General features: G+C 34.1%; 1 protein-coding gene across 7 annotated transcripts in view; it reads left to right on the top strand.

Annotated features, from left to right (window-relative positions):
* NEBL (nebulette) overlaps nucleotides 1-17,921 on the top strand; it is a 157,644-nt gene that overhangs the window by 87,871 nt on the left and 51,852 nt on the right. For 4 of the 7 annotated variants that reach the window (XM_087712677.1, XM_087712675.1, XM_087712678.1 and 1 more), the window contains 4 exons: nucleotides 2,899-2,970; nucleotides 6,005-6,109; nucleotides 7,306-7,416; nucleotides 14,336-14,446. The exons of 2 other annotated variants lie outside the window; for them this stretch is intronic. In XM_087712677.1, coding sequence (XP_087568803.1) covers nucleotides 2,899-2,970; nucleotides 6,005-6,109; nucleotides 7,306-7,416; nucleotides 14,336-14,446 — 399 coding nt within the window. Of the gene's footprint in view, nucleotides 1-2,698; nucleotides 2,815-2,898; nucleotides 2,971-6,004; nucleotides 6,110-7,305; nucleotides 7,417-14,335; nucleotides 14,447-17,921 lie in introns of those variants that run through there. One more of the 7 variants, XM_087712680.1, reaches the window with a different exon arrangement.

Genomic DNA, 17,921 nt, shown 5'->3' with positions numbered 1-17,921 from the left:
GTACATGATTTTAAATTACAATTTAATATAAATTTAAAACCCTTTGTCCACAGGTTTTCTCATTGTTCAAGCATTATATATATATTATATCCAAAATTCTTTGAATGTAAAATTTTAAATCTAATTTAAACCTTTCTTTCAGTGTTAATTATGCAAACTAGTAATAGATGTGTCCTTATAATTCTAACACTTCTTTGAACTTCAGGGCGTGTGCCAACCATTTTAACCCCCTTATACTTTCCCCCTCATTGAAAATTCCTCAGCTACACATCCCTGCTATAAAGTTTCATGAGACATTGGAATAAAAGTCTGAAAGAAAAAAGGTCCATTAAAAACAAATGGGGAGAGGGATAAATTCCCTTTAGCTTTAATCTTTTTAGGAATTTTGCAGCATCGTTTTCATAAAAAAATATGCTCAGTTAGAATACTTTTTATATTATCTTAATATACTGTTTATAATATCTTAAGCTAATAGCAAATATGTTCCTGAACAGATGTTTGTCAGCTGTGAAATCTAATGTTTCATGCATTTTGATTAAGGACATTCAAAACAAAACATGGTAAGTGGAAGATGAAAAACAAAAGCTAAACAAATAGTTTCTAGGCAGCACATTTTTCCCCCCAACATCTAATAACAGTTTAAATCGTTCAATATCTTAAAAGTATGGTAGAGTTGCAGCAGTGTTGTCTTCTGGAATGTCATATGGACATTATAAAATAGATATTTGACAAGGCGTAGATAAGATTATGTTTTTCAGGAGGCTGAAGAAAAGAGCCATATTTATCATCTTGTCCCAGTTGTCAAGGTAACCATGTTTCCTTATTGAGTATTATTCCTAGTAGGGAGCCTAAATTCTTGCTTAATTCTTGCTAGTTATTACATTTTTCAGTTCATTGTATATCATTTACTTCAACAAGATCCAGTGCTTCCATGAATTAATGTAACGACTAACATATGAACATGCAAACTGCTGAATTTATCATGAGATGAGATGGATGGAAAGAAGTTAATGCCCTGTTAAACACTAACATATATTGAATCTTTTCTGGAATAACGTCTTCATTCTGAAGGCCAATCTCAAAGAAATATAAGCAGACTTAAGCAGTTTCATGAGAATAAGAGAGAGCAATGCAGCTGATATTTTACTTTTGGTAACAGTGCAGAATGCACTAGAATTTTCAATAGATGTCCTAGTTGCAGAACCAAAGTTACTCTGAAAAGCTTGCATTCTATGAATTTTTCTAATATATTTAAGAAGATTCTGGGTCTCCTTTTGTAGAATCACTTTGCTTGCTAAGATTAATGCATTAACTTAATTAAAAATGAATAGGATAGAATAGAATAGAATAACAGAGTTGAAATGGTCCTTGGAGGTCTTCTATTCCAACCCCCTGCTCAGGCAGAAACCCTATATCATTTCAGACAAATGGTTGTCCAAACTCTTCTTACAATCTTCCAGTGTTGAAGAATTCACAACTTTTGGAAGCAAGTTGCTCCATTCGTTAATTGTTCTGTCAGGAAATTTCTTCTTAGTTCTAGAATTCTTCTCTTCTTGATTAGTTTCCATCCATTGCTTCTTTTTCTGCCTTCAGGTGCTTTGGAGAATAGCTTGATCACCTCTTCTTTGTGGCAACTCCTGAGATATGGGAACACTACTATCATGACACCCCTAGTTCTTTAAGTTATATGTTCACAGGAAAATTAGTCATGATGTAAAGAAAGTTTTGCTACAATAATTGAATACAATTGATAGGGAACAATTCAAGTTTATTGAAATGTTTAGAAATATTTGTACAGTAATGCTTGTTTACATATTTGCAACTCTTCTCTGTAATGGAAAAGAAATTTACAGATCATTAATAGACTTCGCTAATGATTTAGCTCTGGCTATTAATAGTCCTTGACTTACAGCAGTTCATATAGTCATTGATAAAAGTGACATGACTGTTTTTTACATTTACAATCATTGCAGCATCCCCCATGGTCAGGTGATCAAAATTCAAACACTTGGCAACTGACTCATATTTATGACGGTTGCAGTGCCTCATGTTTATGGGATCATCTTTTATGACCTTCTGACAATCAAAGTCGATGGAGAAGCCATATTCTTTTAACAACCATGTTACTAATATAACAACTGCAGTCAGTTACTTAAAAGCTGTAGCAAAAAATGTTGTAAAATAGGGCAAAATTCACTTAGCAACTGTTTCGCTTAGCACTTTGGGCTCAATTTTGTGGTCAAGGATCACCTATAGAACTTCAGCAAATTGCCAAAGATTTGTGAACCATCTTATTTTAATAATTCATTTTTATTCATGTTAATAAGTTTCATAATTTATATAGCTCATATTTCATTAAGCAGATCTTCAGACATTTAAACTAATTGCAAAAAAAATATTTTTTTGTTTTAAAGAGGTCACTTCCTATATCATGCCAAATATGACCTTTGGCACTGCTTATTTGGAATTATGGGAAGTTCATGAGTCAATAAATTTCAAGGGCATCAAACTAGGAAAGGCTGTTTCTCAAGAATGTTTGCCCGAAGGACATCATCTGATGCTTTTCACTTCATGCTACATTGTTCAGATAAGACTTTCAAGTATTGCCTAAATAAGGAAGAAACCCTCAGTGAGATGAAGCTGGCCATGACACCAGAGTGACACACGGAATTCAAATGGTGCAGAGCATAAACTGCTTTATTACTGAACCTTTCCATCTTTCTAAAAGAACAAAAAATTAGAATGACTTTTCAGAAATCTACAAAGAACGAAGATGAGGAAATGATGGAGGATGAAGAAGAGGAGGATGCAACAGTAGGTGGCTGTAATCTATTCTGTAAAGTGTGAAAAGATTTATTTTACGATTTGTACTCACTTTTGGAAATTCTTTCCACATAGGTGTTCCTTAAACCCGTCATTGACGATAAAAACATGGAACTTGCAAAAAAGTGCACAGAGATAATAAGTAATGTAAGTAAGTTTTTCCATGCTAGTTTAATTCATTATATAACATTTCTACCCTGCTGATATTTAGATATGTAAACATTGCTTCAAATATGTTTGTTGCTCTAAGAAGAAATGAACAAAATTGATACTGGATGTGTTTCATGTATTTTATTTTATTTATTCGTCAATGAAAATTATAAATTCAGAAAAGCAAAATGAAAAAAATAAAATGTTACAGGAACCATAGGACTGTTAGTGTACTTACACATGCCAATTTAGAAACCTCTTAGATATGCAACAAGGTATGTATACTTTGAATGTATTATTCTCTAATTTTGTGGAATTGGACATATCCTTTTAATCTTTCTCTTTTTCCCATTCCCATGATCCTACCCTGCCCTGCCCTGACCTATCCTATCCAAATCCTATCCAAATCCTATCCAAATCCTATCCAAATCCTATCCTATCCTATCCTCTCCTCTCCTCTCCTATCCTATCCTATCCTATCCTATCCTAATAAAGGATTATTCAAAACATATTGGCATATAATTATTTTGGGATCTTTTTGGATGAAGAGGAAGATATGTAAAATACTCCTAGGTGTTTTAAGAACTCTGATTTCTAGATCTTTGCAGTTATCTCCTTTTGGCCAGTTGTATTTTTAATTTAGGAATCTACAAAGAACGAAGATGAGGAAATGATTATATCATTATTATTATATCATTAAAAAAATCTAAAAATTTAAATTGTCATTGTTGTATTGTAACCTTACATTTGATGTATTTAATTTAGATATAGTCAAGAAAACCTTTGTTCCTGTCAATTTTAGTAAACTATTTGGATAAGTTTTAAAATAATTCAAATTCTTTCATAATTTTCCTTAAATGAATATTGCAGAATTAAGAGATGAATGCATTCCTTCCATTTTTTGTCTAACCTGCTTAATTTTAGTTTAATTTTCTTGTGTTTTATTGTTATTACTTGATTAATTGGGAACGCTTTAGCAAATTATAAAGTATCATTGCCAGGTACTCTTATGTTTGGTTTATGCCATATTGCTTTGGCTTTTTGCTATTTTGAGCTGTTTGTAATTTATCTTTGTAAGAAAGAGAATTGATTTATATCGACTCCAGCTTTGTGACATTCACTTAGCTAGAGCCAGAGCTACACAAGTAATCCTTGATTTATGATCATTCGTTTAATGTTGGTTTGAAATTGTAACTATTACACAGTCCTTGTGAGTCATGTATTTGCAATTTGGTGCTTGGAAACTGGCTCACATTTACCACATTCTTGTGGTCATGTGAATTTGTGACCTTCCCAACTTGCTTCCAATAAGCAAAGTCAGTTGGGGAAACTGGATTCTCTTAACAACCATGGTAAAATGGTCATAATATTGGGTTTGGTCACATAATGACTTGCGGACTTGAGGGTTACCTTTACGTGCATGCAGGAGGGGAGCAAGGGTGACAAGTGATAAAATACTTGTACAGTGTTGTATCACAGCTATGAAAAGACAAAGCTTGCAAGTGTGACATTGTAACACATCAATGTGGCATTACTGCGGTTCGGTAGACATAATCTGAATTATAATCTTTAATCTGAATTGCAGGGCTGCTAATGGTAATAGAGGAACAATAACGCCAACTTTCCTTGATAAAAATGTACTAAAAGCAACTTAATGCTTGTACTTTCTTCCTTCTCCTTTTTAATGTTCCATTAATTTAAATAGCAGTTGCTTCAAATAATTCTGTACTTTAGTGAGCCTGGTAGGATAGTGATTGTTGTTCTTGCCTTTATTGCTTAAAAATAAATGGAAGCTTGTCAGGACTAGTATGGATAATATGAAACAAATAATCACCTTTCATGAAGAGCTTTCTGCCCATAGGCCATTGATTTTTCCAAAGCTCTTTGCTCTGGCTTAATGGAGCTCTGTTGGATTTCAGCCAGTGCAATCTAAGTGGTGGTCACAAAAATGTTAAGATGTCCTTGCTTACCCTCTCTTTTTCTAGCACTGGCTCAAGCTTTGCCTCTTATTTTCTGAATGAAGTAGTTTTAAGCCACAGGGCAAAATATGTTTCTTTAAAGTTCACCACTAATATAGATGTGAATTTAAAATATGCCTTGGTTTTCTTCCCCCACCCCGAGAGCACTACAATTAATATATTGTCATTGAGTAGTAACACTAATGCATTGTACCTCAAGGACAAATGTAACATTTGCAGGATCTTGCTGCTTATGTCAAAATGATGAAAGCTGTGTGGTAGAACAAGCTTCACCTCTTGTGTATGTATAAACAACACGCTAATGCACATATCGAAAGGGTGAGGCTTTAGTTGTAGTGTTGCAATATAGTCTTCCAATTTGAACCCTCCTGTCACCTGCTGCAGGCAGTACTTCAAAGAAAGCAGAGAGTTTGAGTGAGGATTTATTTCTTACATTGAAGAAAGAGAAATGCTAGCAGTCCACATTCAGCTAGCATTGCACTAGTAAGCATCTAGTGGCTTTAAAGATGTTTCAATTGCAGTGGAAGATTAATGCAATGCAATAAATATTCCCTCTGTTAGTGCACTGCTCTATTTGATACAAATCATATATTTATTCTAGAATTGTGATTTTCAGTTTGTTAATAGGAAATAAGAAATAGGAACAAAGAAAGAGAATCCCATGAAGTTAGATGTCCTCCTATCAAGGGACACATTACAGTAATCATATGCATGATTTAATATTAGGGTAATCCCCTTACAGCAATTCCTCTGAAATGCTTCACTGACACAGATAAAATGGCCATAATTATGAATATTTCACCGTGTCTGTCTATATGAGCTTTCCTGCCATTTAAAATCTGTTAGCTGTTCTAAACTTATGTGGTCTTGTAGTTATGTACATTTTTAAAAGTTAAAATTAAATTATATTAAACATTCTTCTTTCATTTTAATCAGGAATTATTAATCAAGATTATATTCCTTTCCCCCCCCCCCCTTAGGTCCTGTCAAAATAAAAATTCCTTTTATTCTCTATTCCCTCTTTTAACCCACTTTTTAAAAATCCTCTTTAGGTCCGTTATAAAGAAGAATATGAAAAATCAAAAGGCAGGTGGACACATGTGCCTGATACTCTACAGCTGACACATATGAAAAATATATCTGCTGTTATTTCTGATGTAAGGCACATTTCCAATCTTCGTTTGTTATATTGATGGTTCTATGATTTACAAAGTAGCACTTATCACAGGAATGCAGCCCCTTTTCCTCTCTTCTCATATTTCTTTCATTATGCCTCCTCCTGATTAAGTTCCAGCCTGTCAGGGGTCACACAGTTCATGGAATTACATTATGATACTATTTAGTCAATTTACTTTTATGACATGATGCCATCACTGAGACCAAAGTTAATATGGAATTAAAAAATTGTGTTCAAGGCATGACCTGATAAGGATTGAAAGAGTGACAGTATTAGAAAATTTAGTCATCTGTAATTCCGCCCCCCCTTTACTTTTAATTTAACTTTGGTAGTGTTTTTTAAAAAAATTAAAGTATTTTTATTTCTGTTTATCAACCAACGTTCCCTAGCTGGATTGCATCATTGTTTAAAACATATAAAGAATAAAATAATAAAGATGTAATTCATTTACTGATAAAAAAAGCTTTTCGAAGAAATGATCTAGTTAATTAATATTATTTTGTTTTTAAGTGCATTAAAATGTTAAACTTAAAGATCTGCTATCTGTTGATTTAAAAATTAGCAGCTGTGCAACACAATTTTAGTACATTCAGTTGAAATTCTAACAACTTAGATGGACCTTATAGAGCTGAAGTTTTAACATATGGTATTGATTGATTAGGTAAGCAACTAAATTAAGAAAAGATCATATTGTGAAGGCTGATTGAAATCAGGAAATTGTTCTCAAAGGTAATTTTGGAAATTAGGAGACAAATTGGTTTAATTTTATTCATTATTTCACCGTTATGAAAATGTAGCCTTTAAAAACAGAAACTCACCCAATTTGGCCTCCCTCAAAATCTAGGAAAGTCTATCTTTCTAAACCATTGTTTTTTAACCTTGTCAATTTTAAAATGTGTGGACTCAACTCCGAGAATTCCCCAGATAGCATGATTGGTTGTGGAATTCTTGGAACTGAAATCCAGAATCTTAACAAGGCTGAACAATACTTATCTAAACAGATTACTCCTTTAGTAGTGGAATGGGAACTGCAGAATCCAACCTGTTTTTATGTTTACCAGTTAGGTAAACATCTATTTTTATATCTAATTTGTGAAAGATTTAACGTGAAAGTTTCTTATTGAATATCATCTTAATTTGCAAAAAAATTTTTTTGTTACTTTCTTTTTTTTCTAGGCGAAGTACAAAGCAAAAGCTAAGAAAGAACTTACTAACTCATTCTATCAGGAAATGCCTGCTACAATTGATAGCGTATTTGCAAAAGAAATCACGAATCTTCAGAGCAAGGTAATTTTACAAACATGCAGCATAATGTATTTCCTGGTATGTTACCTTTTCTACCTTTTCTTAAAAAAGAAACACTAAACACAGCATTAATTGAAAAGCACCAAATCCTTTTTAATAATGGAAGCTGCTTTGGTAATTTCCACAGGGAGAAATTTAAAAAATTGAGAAATTAAGTGCTATGTATACCAGCTTGAATTCCTGGAGGAAAAGCAGGAATTTATCTCTGAAATAAATAAATATGAAGGACCTAAAAATAAAAATAAATATATGGTGATTTTTGTTTCTGTGTTTGCAGCAATATTAGTACTTGGTAGAATTAACTAGGATTCCGACTTAGAGTTTGCAAACATGTTATAGTTCAGTCAGAGAAATATTTGACCAATGCTCTGAACCCTAAAGGACAATTAGGCAAGTCTATAAACAACCCTGAAATTGAATAATTTAACATAGATATTACTAAACCCATGTAATTAATGTAACTAGTAAAATTATCCAACACCGCCTATTGCCAGTACTGACCCTGTTTCTGGATTGAACTTGAATCCTGGTTGACTCCATCATAAATCTCAGCATCTTTATAACATGGTATAAATAATCACTTGGAATTTTTGGATAACAGAATATTGAGGGATCAGAGACTGAATCTGAGTAGTTTTACATACAAATCATGTGCTTTAGCATTGAGCTTTAGACTTGAACATTGGGCACTATTTAACAAAATGAAATTCAGTCGTGACAAAAGTAAGCTTCTATATTTAGGCAAGAAAAGCAAAATGCACAGGTACAGTATAGATGGTACCTTGCTCAATAGTAGTAACTGTGAGAGGGACCTCGGAGACATAATGGACAACCATTTAAATATGAGCCAGCAGTGTGCAGCATCTGCCAAAAGAGCCAACACAGTTTGAGGTTGCATTAACAGAGGGGTAGAATCAAGATTAAGTGAAGTGTTATATACCAATTTTGTTGTATTTATTTTGTACAATAACAATAACGGTTTTACTGTTAGTACTGCTTTATAATGCCTTGGTAAGGTCCTACTTGGAATACTGCATCCAGTTTTGGTTGCCACAATGTAAAAAAGATGTGGAGACTCTATAAAGAGTACAGAGAAGAGGAACAAAGATGATTAGGGGACTGGAGGCTAAAACATATGAAGAACGGTTGCAGGAACTGGGTACGTCTAGTTTAATGAAAAGGAGACATGATAGCAGTGTTTCAATATCTCAGATGATGCCACAAAAAAGAGGGAGTCAAGCTATTCTCCAAAGCACTTGAGGGCAAGACAAGAAGCAATGAGTGGAAACTAATCAAGGAAAGAAGCAACTTAGAACTAAGGAGAAATTTCTTGACAGTTGCAACAATTAATCAATAGAAAAACTTGCCTCCAAAAGTTGTGGATGCCCGAACACTGGAAGTTTTAAGAAGATGTTGGATAACCATTTGTCTGAAGTGGTGTAGGGTTTCCTGCCTAGGTAGGGGATTGGACTAGCAGACCTCCAAGGTCCCTTCCAACTCTGTTATTCTATTCTATTCTAGAATATTGACTGTTATATCTGGAGTAAATGGAAATGACAAATATACGTAGTAACTTATCTGTTCTACGTACATGTCCTAGAACATATGATTTCCAGAATGCTTTTCTGTAATATTTTAATTTCATTAGAACAACAATTAAAAAAAACCTATTCTTCTAAGTCCCAACCCAAAGAGGAACTCTTGAAGTTTTGGAAACTGAAAACATTGACAAGAATAAGAAAGTTATAGTTTTATTAAGTCTAAGGCAGGTAATACCAAAGGGTACTCTCCTACATCTGTTTTCAGAGGTCAACTAAAATGGATCCAGATAATTAGCACCCCTCTAAAACCTCCGTATCTCTGATTTTATTTGGGCATATTGCTCAGAATTGAAACAAAATAGGAAAGAATATTATATATATCTTCACTGCTTTTATTTATTTATAAAAACAATAAAGGTGATATCAAAACAAACAAACAAACTTAGATTGGTAGGTAGTCATATACTATAGATGAATAATTTTATAAATAACATTGCAAAAAAAGTTCAATTTTTGTCAGATTACTTCAAATGATTAAAGTAATCTTTGCTTTACTGGGAAGCAAATTGCTTAATTTAAGAGTTAAGCTCTTTATTCAGAAAATAACATATTTTAAATGACATAATATTTTAAAATAAATCTGTTAGATAAAGTCTAGCTTAGTTATATATCACTATGTATACTTTCCTTTCTGGGCCAGTATGGACATTTTTAGACATGGCTTTAGTTTGGGGTGGAAACTGAACTGGCCTTTTCCCTTCCATATCCAATCAGTTATCCCTTGAGAGGATTTAAAATCTAGCCTGAAATATTCATAGAATACAGTTTTTTGCAATTATTAAACCATGCTTTTTTCCTCTCCATCTGTGGTACCACAGATATGGTATCACAGGACAGAGTTTCAGAGAATTCTAACCTCCTATATATTTTGTTGTCTTTGTAAAAGTATTAAATACACAATGGTACTATTTAAGACTTACTCTGGAACACACATCTGCTTTAAGAGGATATACACAATATATTCTAGATGTAGCATAAAACGTAAAATATGCAGACACATTTATTTCCCATCTGTGGCATAAATCATGACATTCTGCTTCAGACGATAGGAAAGTGGAATAATTTCTACTCACTGAGTTTACCAAACATTATGCCTGTAAGGAAAATGAAAGAGGAGATGTTGGCTTTTACAACAGTGCTGGGACTTGCCCTGTCCCCAAAAAACTGTTGTCTAGACCTTCATATTCCAAATGCACAACATTCATGGACAGACAGATTTTGACATATGCTGGAGGGTGGAAAATGATATTTATATTCTGCTCCTTCTTGCATTTTTTTGTTCTGTTCTTCAGTATTTATAGAGGCTCTAATGTCCTTTTTGATTTATGGTTAAGCCATGAAAAATGCAAACAAACTTGTAATTCTCAATACTTAATTTGCTTCAGTAATTGTTGAAAATTAAGGTAATTTGTGACCAGTTGATTGGTAATAATACTTACATTTGTGATCAGTTGATTGGCAATAATACTAATACTTATATTTTTACTATATTGACAATGGGATAAGAAACAAGCTGTCAAAAACATTTTATTAAAAAGATTGAATTAGAATCCACATTGTCTACTGATTAAGTTTGGGTTGCTTGAAGAATTTATGATTTATAAAGCCTCTTTAATGAGTATCTTGCTAACCCATAGTAGGAATATACTTATAGTGGACATATTGGGACAGTTGCTTGTAGTAAGAGTAATTTTTAATGAAATAATGAATGCCAGTGCTTGTATACTAAGCAGTTGTCTTGCATCCCTCTTTCTTAGTATATTTTCTGCCTTCAGGAACAGATAAGGGTAATAATACATTTCCAACACTGAAAATTTGTGGTCAACCCAAACTTCTTTCATAAGAATAGCATTTTGTGCTACTCTTAAGGAAATAAAAATAATATAAGCTGAAGAATGCTCTAAAATTAATTACATGGCACGTGTGGGAGCAAAGAAGATGATAGACAGAGTCAGTGAAAACATGCCTGGGCAACAGAGAGATACAAAATCATCCTATGCTGAAATTTTGTGGTCATTTTGTGGAATTTTGCAACCCAGATATAAAAAAAATCCATCATGAGAGGCAACCAGGGAAAATATTTAAGGATAGTAGAAAATCTTTGTATGGTTAAGATTAGTTGAGCAGACCTAGTAAAGTGCTGTGTTGAACTATAAGAATATAGAAATGGAAGGGAGAGAGCCTTGAATATATGGAAGGTGAGTCTGTGTTACTAGAGGACAGAAAAGCTATTTTAGAGATATAGAACAGAGAATCAACATTAATAGGAAACTTCTACCTTCAAAAAACAGCAACCAAGAAGTGATACTATTAGTTATGGAAGCAGAGGAGAAAATAATTAAATCCTGCCTCTTGAAAATTACAAGTTCTTAATGGCTGATATTTACATGTAAATGCTTTAGATTTCTGCATGTTAGTTGCTAATGGTTGTTTCAAGTCTCTACTAAGAAAAAAAGTTATTAAAAGTACATTCTGGTTATGTGCTGCTTTTAACTATCATGATTTGTATTGTCAACACTTTTATTTTCTTGAAAATTTAATTATCCAGACTATATTATTATCATAGTCACTGCAATAAATTAATACAAATCAAGGATGCATGTTACATGTAAAAAATAATTTTTGTATCTGGAGCTAAAGGCAGATTATAGAAAGTATAATAAAGTGAAAAATAATTCTACAAAAGATAATATCTTCCTGCAGAAACAGTGGATATATTATTATATTGGGATAAATTAAACCAGCTGAAAGGCAGTTTTCATGACTAATCTACTATCAAAGCAAAAAGACAAATCAAAGAAACTGTAGATGAGATGTTTGAATTTCAGAATGAAGAAATTAATTTATGATCAGGTTAACTATTATTATTTATTCTAAATCACCAGACATCTTATATGTTAGGATATTAAAAAAACAACAACCTTTCTTTAACTGATTTACTGATTGGTAGCAAAATCCTAAATGTTTTATGCAATAATAAAAGCTGATACAGTTTTTATCTTTATGGCATTCTCAAGTTGTTATGGGTATTTTGGGTCCTATAGGCTCAATATAATTGTAAACAATAGGCTGCAGGAAGCAAAGAACCATTGTCAAAATAATCCTTTTCTCCTCCCTCCTCCTCCCTCTCTCCCTCCCTCCCTCCCTGTGGATAAACTTTTCTGTCATTTTAAAACTAAATTAATAGGTTTCTAAGTTTCTTATTTTCTAAGTTTCTTATTTACTTGAAAACATTCTAAAAATATCATAGGCAAAGCAAAGTTTTTTTTAAAAAAAGAATGAAGAAATGAATGGACAGTGAGGTAAAAGACTTACTTATACATTATTTTGGCAGAAAATTCCAGTGGTTGTTTCTTACTGAACACAATGACCCAAGAAAAATAGAAAACAAGAACATGTCAGTGGCTTGCCCAGTGGGTTCTTTAAAAAAGTATCTTCAAGAACTTGGCAAATGTGCTTGAAACAATATTTTTGTTTGTGAAGTTGATGAATCTTAAGTTACAAACTCATTATCCAAGATAATAGTCATACTACATCTCTTATATTTATACTAGATTTTCTTTTCTCAGTTTATACTATTGTTTTTGCATATTTTGTTTGCATTACCTTGTATAAATTATCTTGGATTTAAAAATAATCTAGGATAAACTTGAGTTATTGCACATCATTTTGCAGTGATGTATCCAATTAGATCTGGGATGGACAAATTGTACCCCAAGGGTACAGTTCAAATTGTGATTAAATTGCTTTTCAACTAATCAGTTGAGAGCTCTTTCCTATTGGTGGGGAGGAAGGGAGAGATGGATAGAGATCAGAAAATATGCATCCAAAAACCATTAGAGAATGGGTTTGATCCTACCCATTGCTTAATTACATCTAACCCAAAATTAATACATAGATTCCGTGTGCGTATGTGCATGCGTGCAGGGTTGAACAATAAATGAATAAACAAGTTGAGAATCAATTTAATTTAAATTAACCAATTGAGTTCAGTGCAGATTCAAATATTTGGTTGTATATTAAAGTTTTAGATTAGTAATTTTTTTAAATTTTTTTTTACTTAAATATTTATTTTCTTTAATAAGAAACAAAACAATAATAAAGTATAAATAAAAAAACAAAATATAAGAAAAAGGAAAGGGAAAACTCCCAGAATATACTTATAGAAAATACCTCACATTTTAAATATAGTATTAAATATTAACCACACAAGTAATATTTTTCAGTTCTTCCATTATACTGAAGATAACAGCTGATGAGTAAGTAAGCTGAGTTGAAGGATGCAGGCTGGAAGGTTTTCAAGAGCCTGAGTGGATATGATGCACACTGGGAGATATAAGATGGTAGAATACATAGTAGAATTCATGATGCTCGGAAGATTGATTGGATGAGTAAACATTCTTTTGAATATACCTTCTCCCACGCAGGTTCTTGCCTCAATCAGTACTTGCCTGTGGATAGAACAGTTTGAAAAAAAGATCCTTCAGTAGTCTTATGATGACTTTTATACAGCTGTCTTATAATTAGCCTCTGGAAAGGGACAGAACAATAGAAAGGATTTTTAGTTTTAATTGAGATTTCTTTCATCCAATTAGTTCATTGAATCCAGATTTTCTTATAATTCAATATTACATTGATGCAACATTTTTACATTCAATTGCTTTCCCCAAAAACAAAATGCGGTAATAGTGGAGAATCCTATATAATAGGTATACATGTTCTCTAGGGGTGAGTTCCGGCAGCCATTCTGCCAGTTTGCTCATGGGCACGCAGCGCATGGGCGTGCAAGCACAGTGCAATAAAAATTGTTATGTGCATGCGCAAAGCCAAAAACAAGATAGTGCTGCCTATGGCACTGCCAGGAGAACCAGTTCGAGGGTGGGGCAGGTCTGGGTCACTGCTGGTTCCAGCGACCCAGGCCACCAAACCACTACAGGTTCAGCCGAACTGGTCCAAATTGGTAGGAACCTACCACTGATGTTCTCCCCTCATTTAAAGTGTAGGCCACACATGTTTCTAACAAGCACACATAACTCAGTTACGTGGACTTCTCAGTTTTGTTCATCATATATTGTCAGGATTAAAGTTTAAAACTGGTGTTTATACAAGTTTGTATAACATAATTTATATTCTGAGTTTATGAAACTTATAACATAGCTAGAGGTTTGAAAGAAAAACCCTGGAGATTTATAGAATGAATGTATGTATGTTTGTCCCCTTATCACAATAATATAAAGAAACCCTGGGCTGTAATCTACCTTGATTTTGGTATGCATGCACATAATATTTATCATTTTTAGGTTCTTTACAAGAAAAGATATAATGCTGAGAAAGGAATATCAAATTATGCACAGATGAAGAATCTTCCAGATGTTAAGCATGCCATGGAAGTTAGTAAACACCAGAGTAATGTGAGTATTTTCTCAGCTTAAATAATTAGGTTCTTGTGTGTATTTTAAATGAAATATTATAGTATTTGACATGTTGATGAGTAATTAATTGTCTTTTGTGTGATTTAGCAGTGTCTTTACATTAGTAAAACACATGGATGACTTAAACACAAACTAATAATTAACAACTTGTACACAGATGTTGAAGACTGAATGAAAAATACATTCAAGATAATGTTTACTTTATCTGAAATATTTACAGCCATTTATTTGGTTGGAGTTCTTGTACCAGTTTTACACACCAGGAAAGCTACCAGATTTATAATCTGCAAAATTATGTGTGAGTGAGAGTGTGAATGAGAAAGAGAGAGGGGGGGAGAGAGAGAGAGGGAGGGAGGGAGGGAGAGAGGGAGGGAGGGGGAAAGAAAGAAAGAAAGAGAAAGATAGGCAAGACATCTTTTTTATCCAGCTTCTGAGAACCATAGAATTGGAACTGGCTAGAGAAATCCCTCTCTGTCCTCACTGTCAAACGTTTTTACTCTTAGGATGTTTTCTTACTATTGTGTCACAAATAGTTTTGCTGTAACTTAAGAGCAGCACGTTGTATCTTATGCTCTGGCATAACAGATAGGTCTTGGCTTTCTGTTCCATATCCCTTAATTGCTTTGAAAATTGCTATCATATTTTTCTTGCAGGCATCGTTTCTCAACATACTTAGTTTCTGTAATTTCTCTTCAAAATACTAATTTTCAGTCCCTTATCATTTTTATTGTTCTTTTTTGCATCTATTCTGAACTTGTGAGCAATGATTGGACATATCACTTAGGCTGAGAATGGCAAATATAGATTATACTATTATTTCTATGATAATCTGAAACTATGTTTTGATAATCCAACTGCAGGACTAGATGTTATAGCACACCAGTTGATGTTTCAGTCTACTTTGAAGACAACCAGGGGTGGGATTGTACCAGTGCAGACCAGTTTGGGTGAACTGGTAGCTCTGACTATCAGCTGGGAGTGAACTGGTTCACTCTGACTTTCAGCTGGGCCTGCCCGTCCACCCGCCCCTGTGCTGTACTCACCTATATTCCCTTTTCTGAAGCCCAGCTGATAGGCGCGGCAGAGTGGATTGCCGCACCTCAGCTGTTTTCTTCCTTCAGAAGGTGATTTCTCTCTAAACTGAGCACATGCACGCAACACCAGGCACGCACAAAGTGAACTGATTGCTAAACTAGTAGGATCACAGACCTGAATATGACCTAATATTATAGTATATTAATGTACATAGATATGGTTCAAAGACATCTTAATTTCCACCTGATGCAAATATCACGTACCCCATACTTTAGTGGCTTGCAAATTATCATTTTAGTGGTATAAGTTATTTTGTGAAATGTTTTGCTAAGGCCAATATTTTGTTATAACATTCTCAGCCAAGAGACTACTGGATCAAAACTAAAACAGGTTTAGAATTTCTAATAATTAATAATATTAATAATTAATATAATAAAATATATTAATAATTAATAATTTCTTCCCATATACTTAAAGATGAATTGCTTTTTGTTCTAGAATCATTCCAAGTATCACTTTCCAACTTTATTCATCTGATTCATAAGGTCATTAAGCTTTTTAAAAAAGGCTTTCCAATATGAGAATGCAGAATTATCATTTTGTTGGCTAAATTGCAATTCTAGTCAACATTCCAAATTCAGAGCTATATAAGACATAGTAAAATTTTAGAGATAGGAATCTTATTGATTGTTTTAAAAAATGGCCATATCCAAACCTGCATCACAAATTTTTTTTAAAATTTAATGATGTCAGTTGTTTTGTCACGTATCACGGAAATAGCTCAAAATTATTGTATATTGGAATGTAAGTTCTTAGTGAGACTTTAAAAAAAATCTAGTTGTATACTGAATTTGTTTAGTCTGAAAGACTCTTGGAATAGTTTACAGATCTGTGTGCCCCACTTTCAGCCTCCATGCATCCCATGTTCGGAACAGGCTGAAAACAGGATGCATAGAGGCAGAAATTGGGGCTCATGGAGGCAGTGATAGGCCACAGTGGTGATCCCCACAGCCTGGAACAGCTGATAGGTGATATTCCAGCAGGCAGATTCAACTGCCAATCAGCTGCTCATGATAATCAGGCTGTGCTGAAGCTGACCAGGCTGTTTGCTGTTTGGTGTAAGAAGGCAAATTGCTGGGAGGCAGAGACCGAAGAGTGGGAGCCAAAGTGTGGGCGGGGCTTCGACAACATTTGCTCTATAAGATGCACAGACATTTCCACCCACTTTTGGGGAGGTAGAAAGTACATCTTATACACAGAAAAATATGATATTTTCAAGTTGCTGAAAAACGTTCTGATCATGTTTCTTGAATATGTGAAAAACCAATATTGAACAAGAGGTTTTTAAACAATCTGAAGTTTGAAGAAATGAAACCAATTGCTGACAAAATTGCAGATACTTTTAAAGCAATATGACAGGCAATAGCCTAGAGTATATGGATTATACTCTAGGCTTGGGTTAAGAAATCTGTCACCCTCTAGATATCAGATTTCAAATCTCATCATGTCTTTTCAACATGACAAATAGCCAAAAATAAAAAGGGTTGTAGTTCAATGACATCTGAAGAGCGAGTTTTGCTTTAGCCACTGTCTCAAGAGTTATACATGAAGAGTAGGAAATAAAACAAGGATATAAGGAAGTGGTAGGTTCTGGATCCCGTTGCAACTGGTATGCTGCAATGGGGCCCGGCATCCACCACGTGAACGTGTGCAGCATGCGCGCAGTGCATGAATGCGTACTTACAACCCGCAATGCTCCAGCTGCTTGGTGGAGCATCGCGCATGCGCTGTACACTCCGGGCGTGTGTGTGCAAGCCCTGATCAGTTCAAATAGCAGTAAGGAGAGAGGGTGGGTGGGTGGGCACTCCGGAGCACCCTACCGAAATGGTACCTGGTCGTATCCCACCACTGATGTGAGGATTTCAAAAGGCAGGAGAAAATAATGGAAAAGAAAATAGAAAAGGGAAAAGTGAGAAAAAGATAGAGCTGGAAGAGGAAGTAAATTAGAGAAATACCTACAGAAGGATATGAAGAAGTAGTACTAATACTTAAAATAAGCTAGAATGAAAGTTGCCTAACTTTAGAGGAACCTTATTGAACAAAGCTTCCCTTAGTTTAGCTGTGATCTTATTAAAAGAACCCATGCAAAAAAACTTGAGGCTTAAGAATTCAACGCACGAGAGGTGGGTTCCTATTGGTTCGGCTGAGTATGTAGTAACTCGGCTGCCAACGCACCCGAACCAGTTCTATTGTTGGCGGCACCATCTTGATTTTTGCTTCTGCACATGTGCAGAACAATCTCCATTGACGAAATGTATTCCCCCCCCTTTTCTAACGTTCTGCGCATATGCAGACTTTTTAAGGTGTAAATGCGCATGCATGTGGAGCAAAGTCTTTTGTGCGCCAAACTGGCAGTAAC

This window comes from Thamnophis sirtalis, unplaced genomic scaffold (assembly GCF_051295495.1).
Source record: "Thamnophis sirtalis isolate CommonGarterSnake01/CBP01778 unplaced genomic scaffold, rThaSir2_p1.2 scaffold_4, whole genome shotgun sequence".
Classification (NCBI taxonomy): Eukaryota; Metazoa; Chordata; class Lepidosauria; order Squamata; family Natricidae; genus Thamnophis; species Thamnophis sirtalis.
Note: the sequence above shows the minus strand (reverse complement) of the source record. Positions and strands in the feature narration are given on the sequence as shown.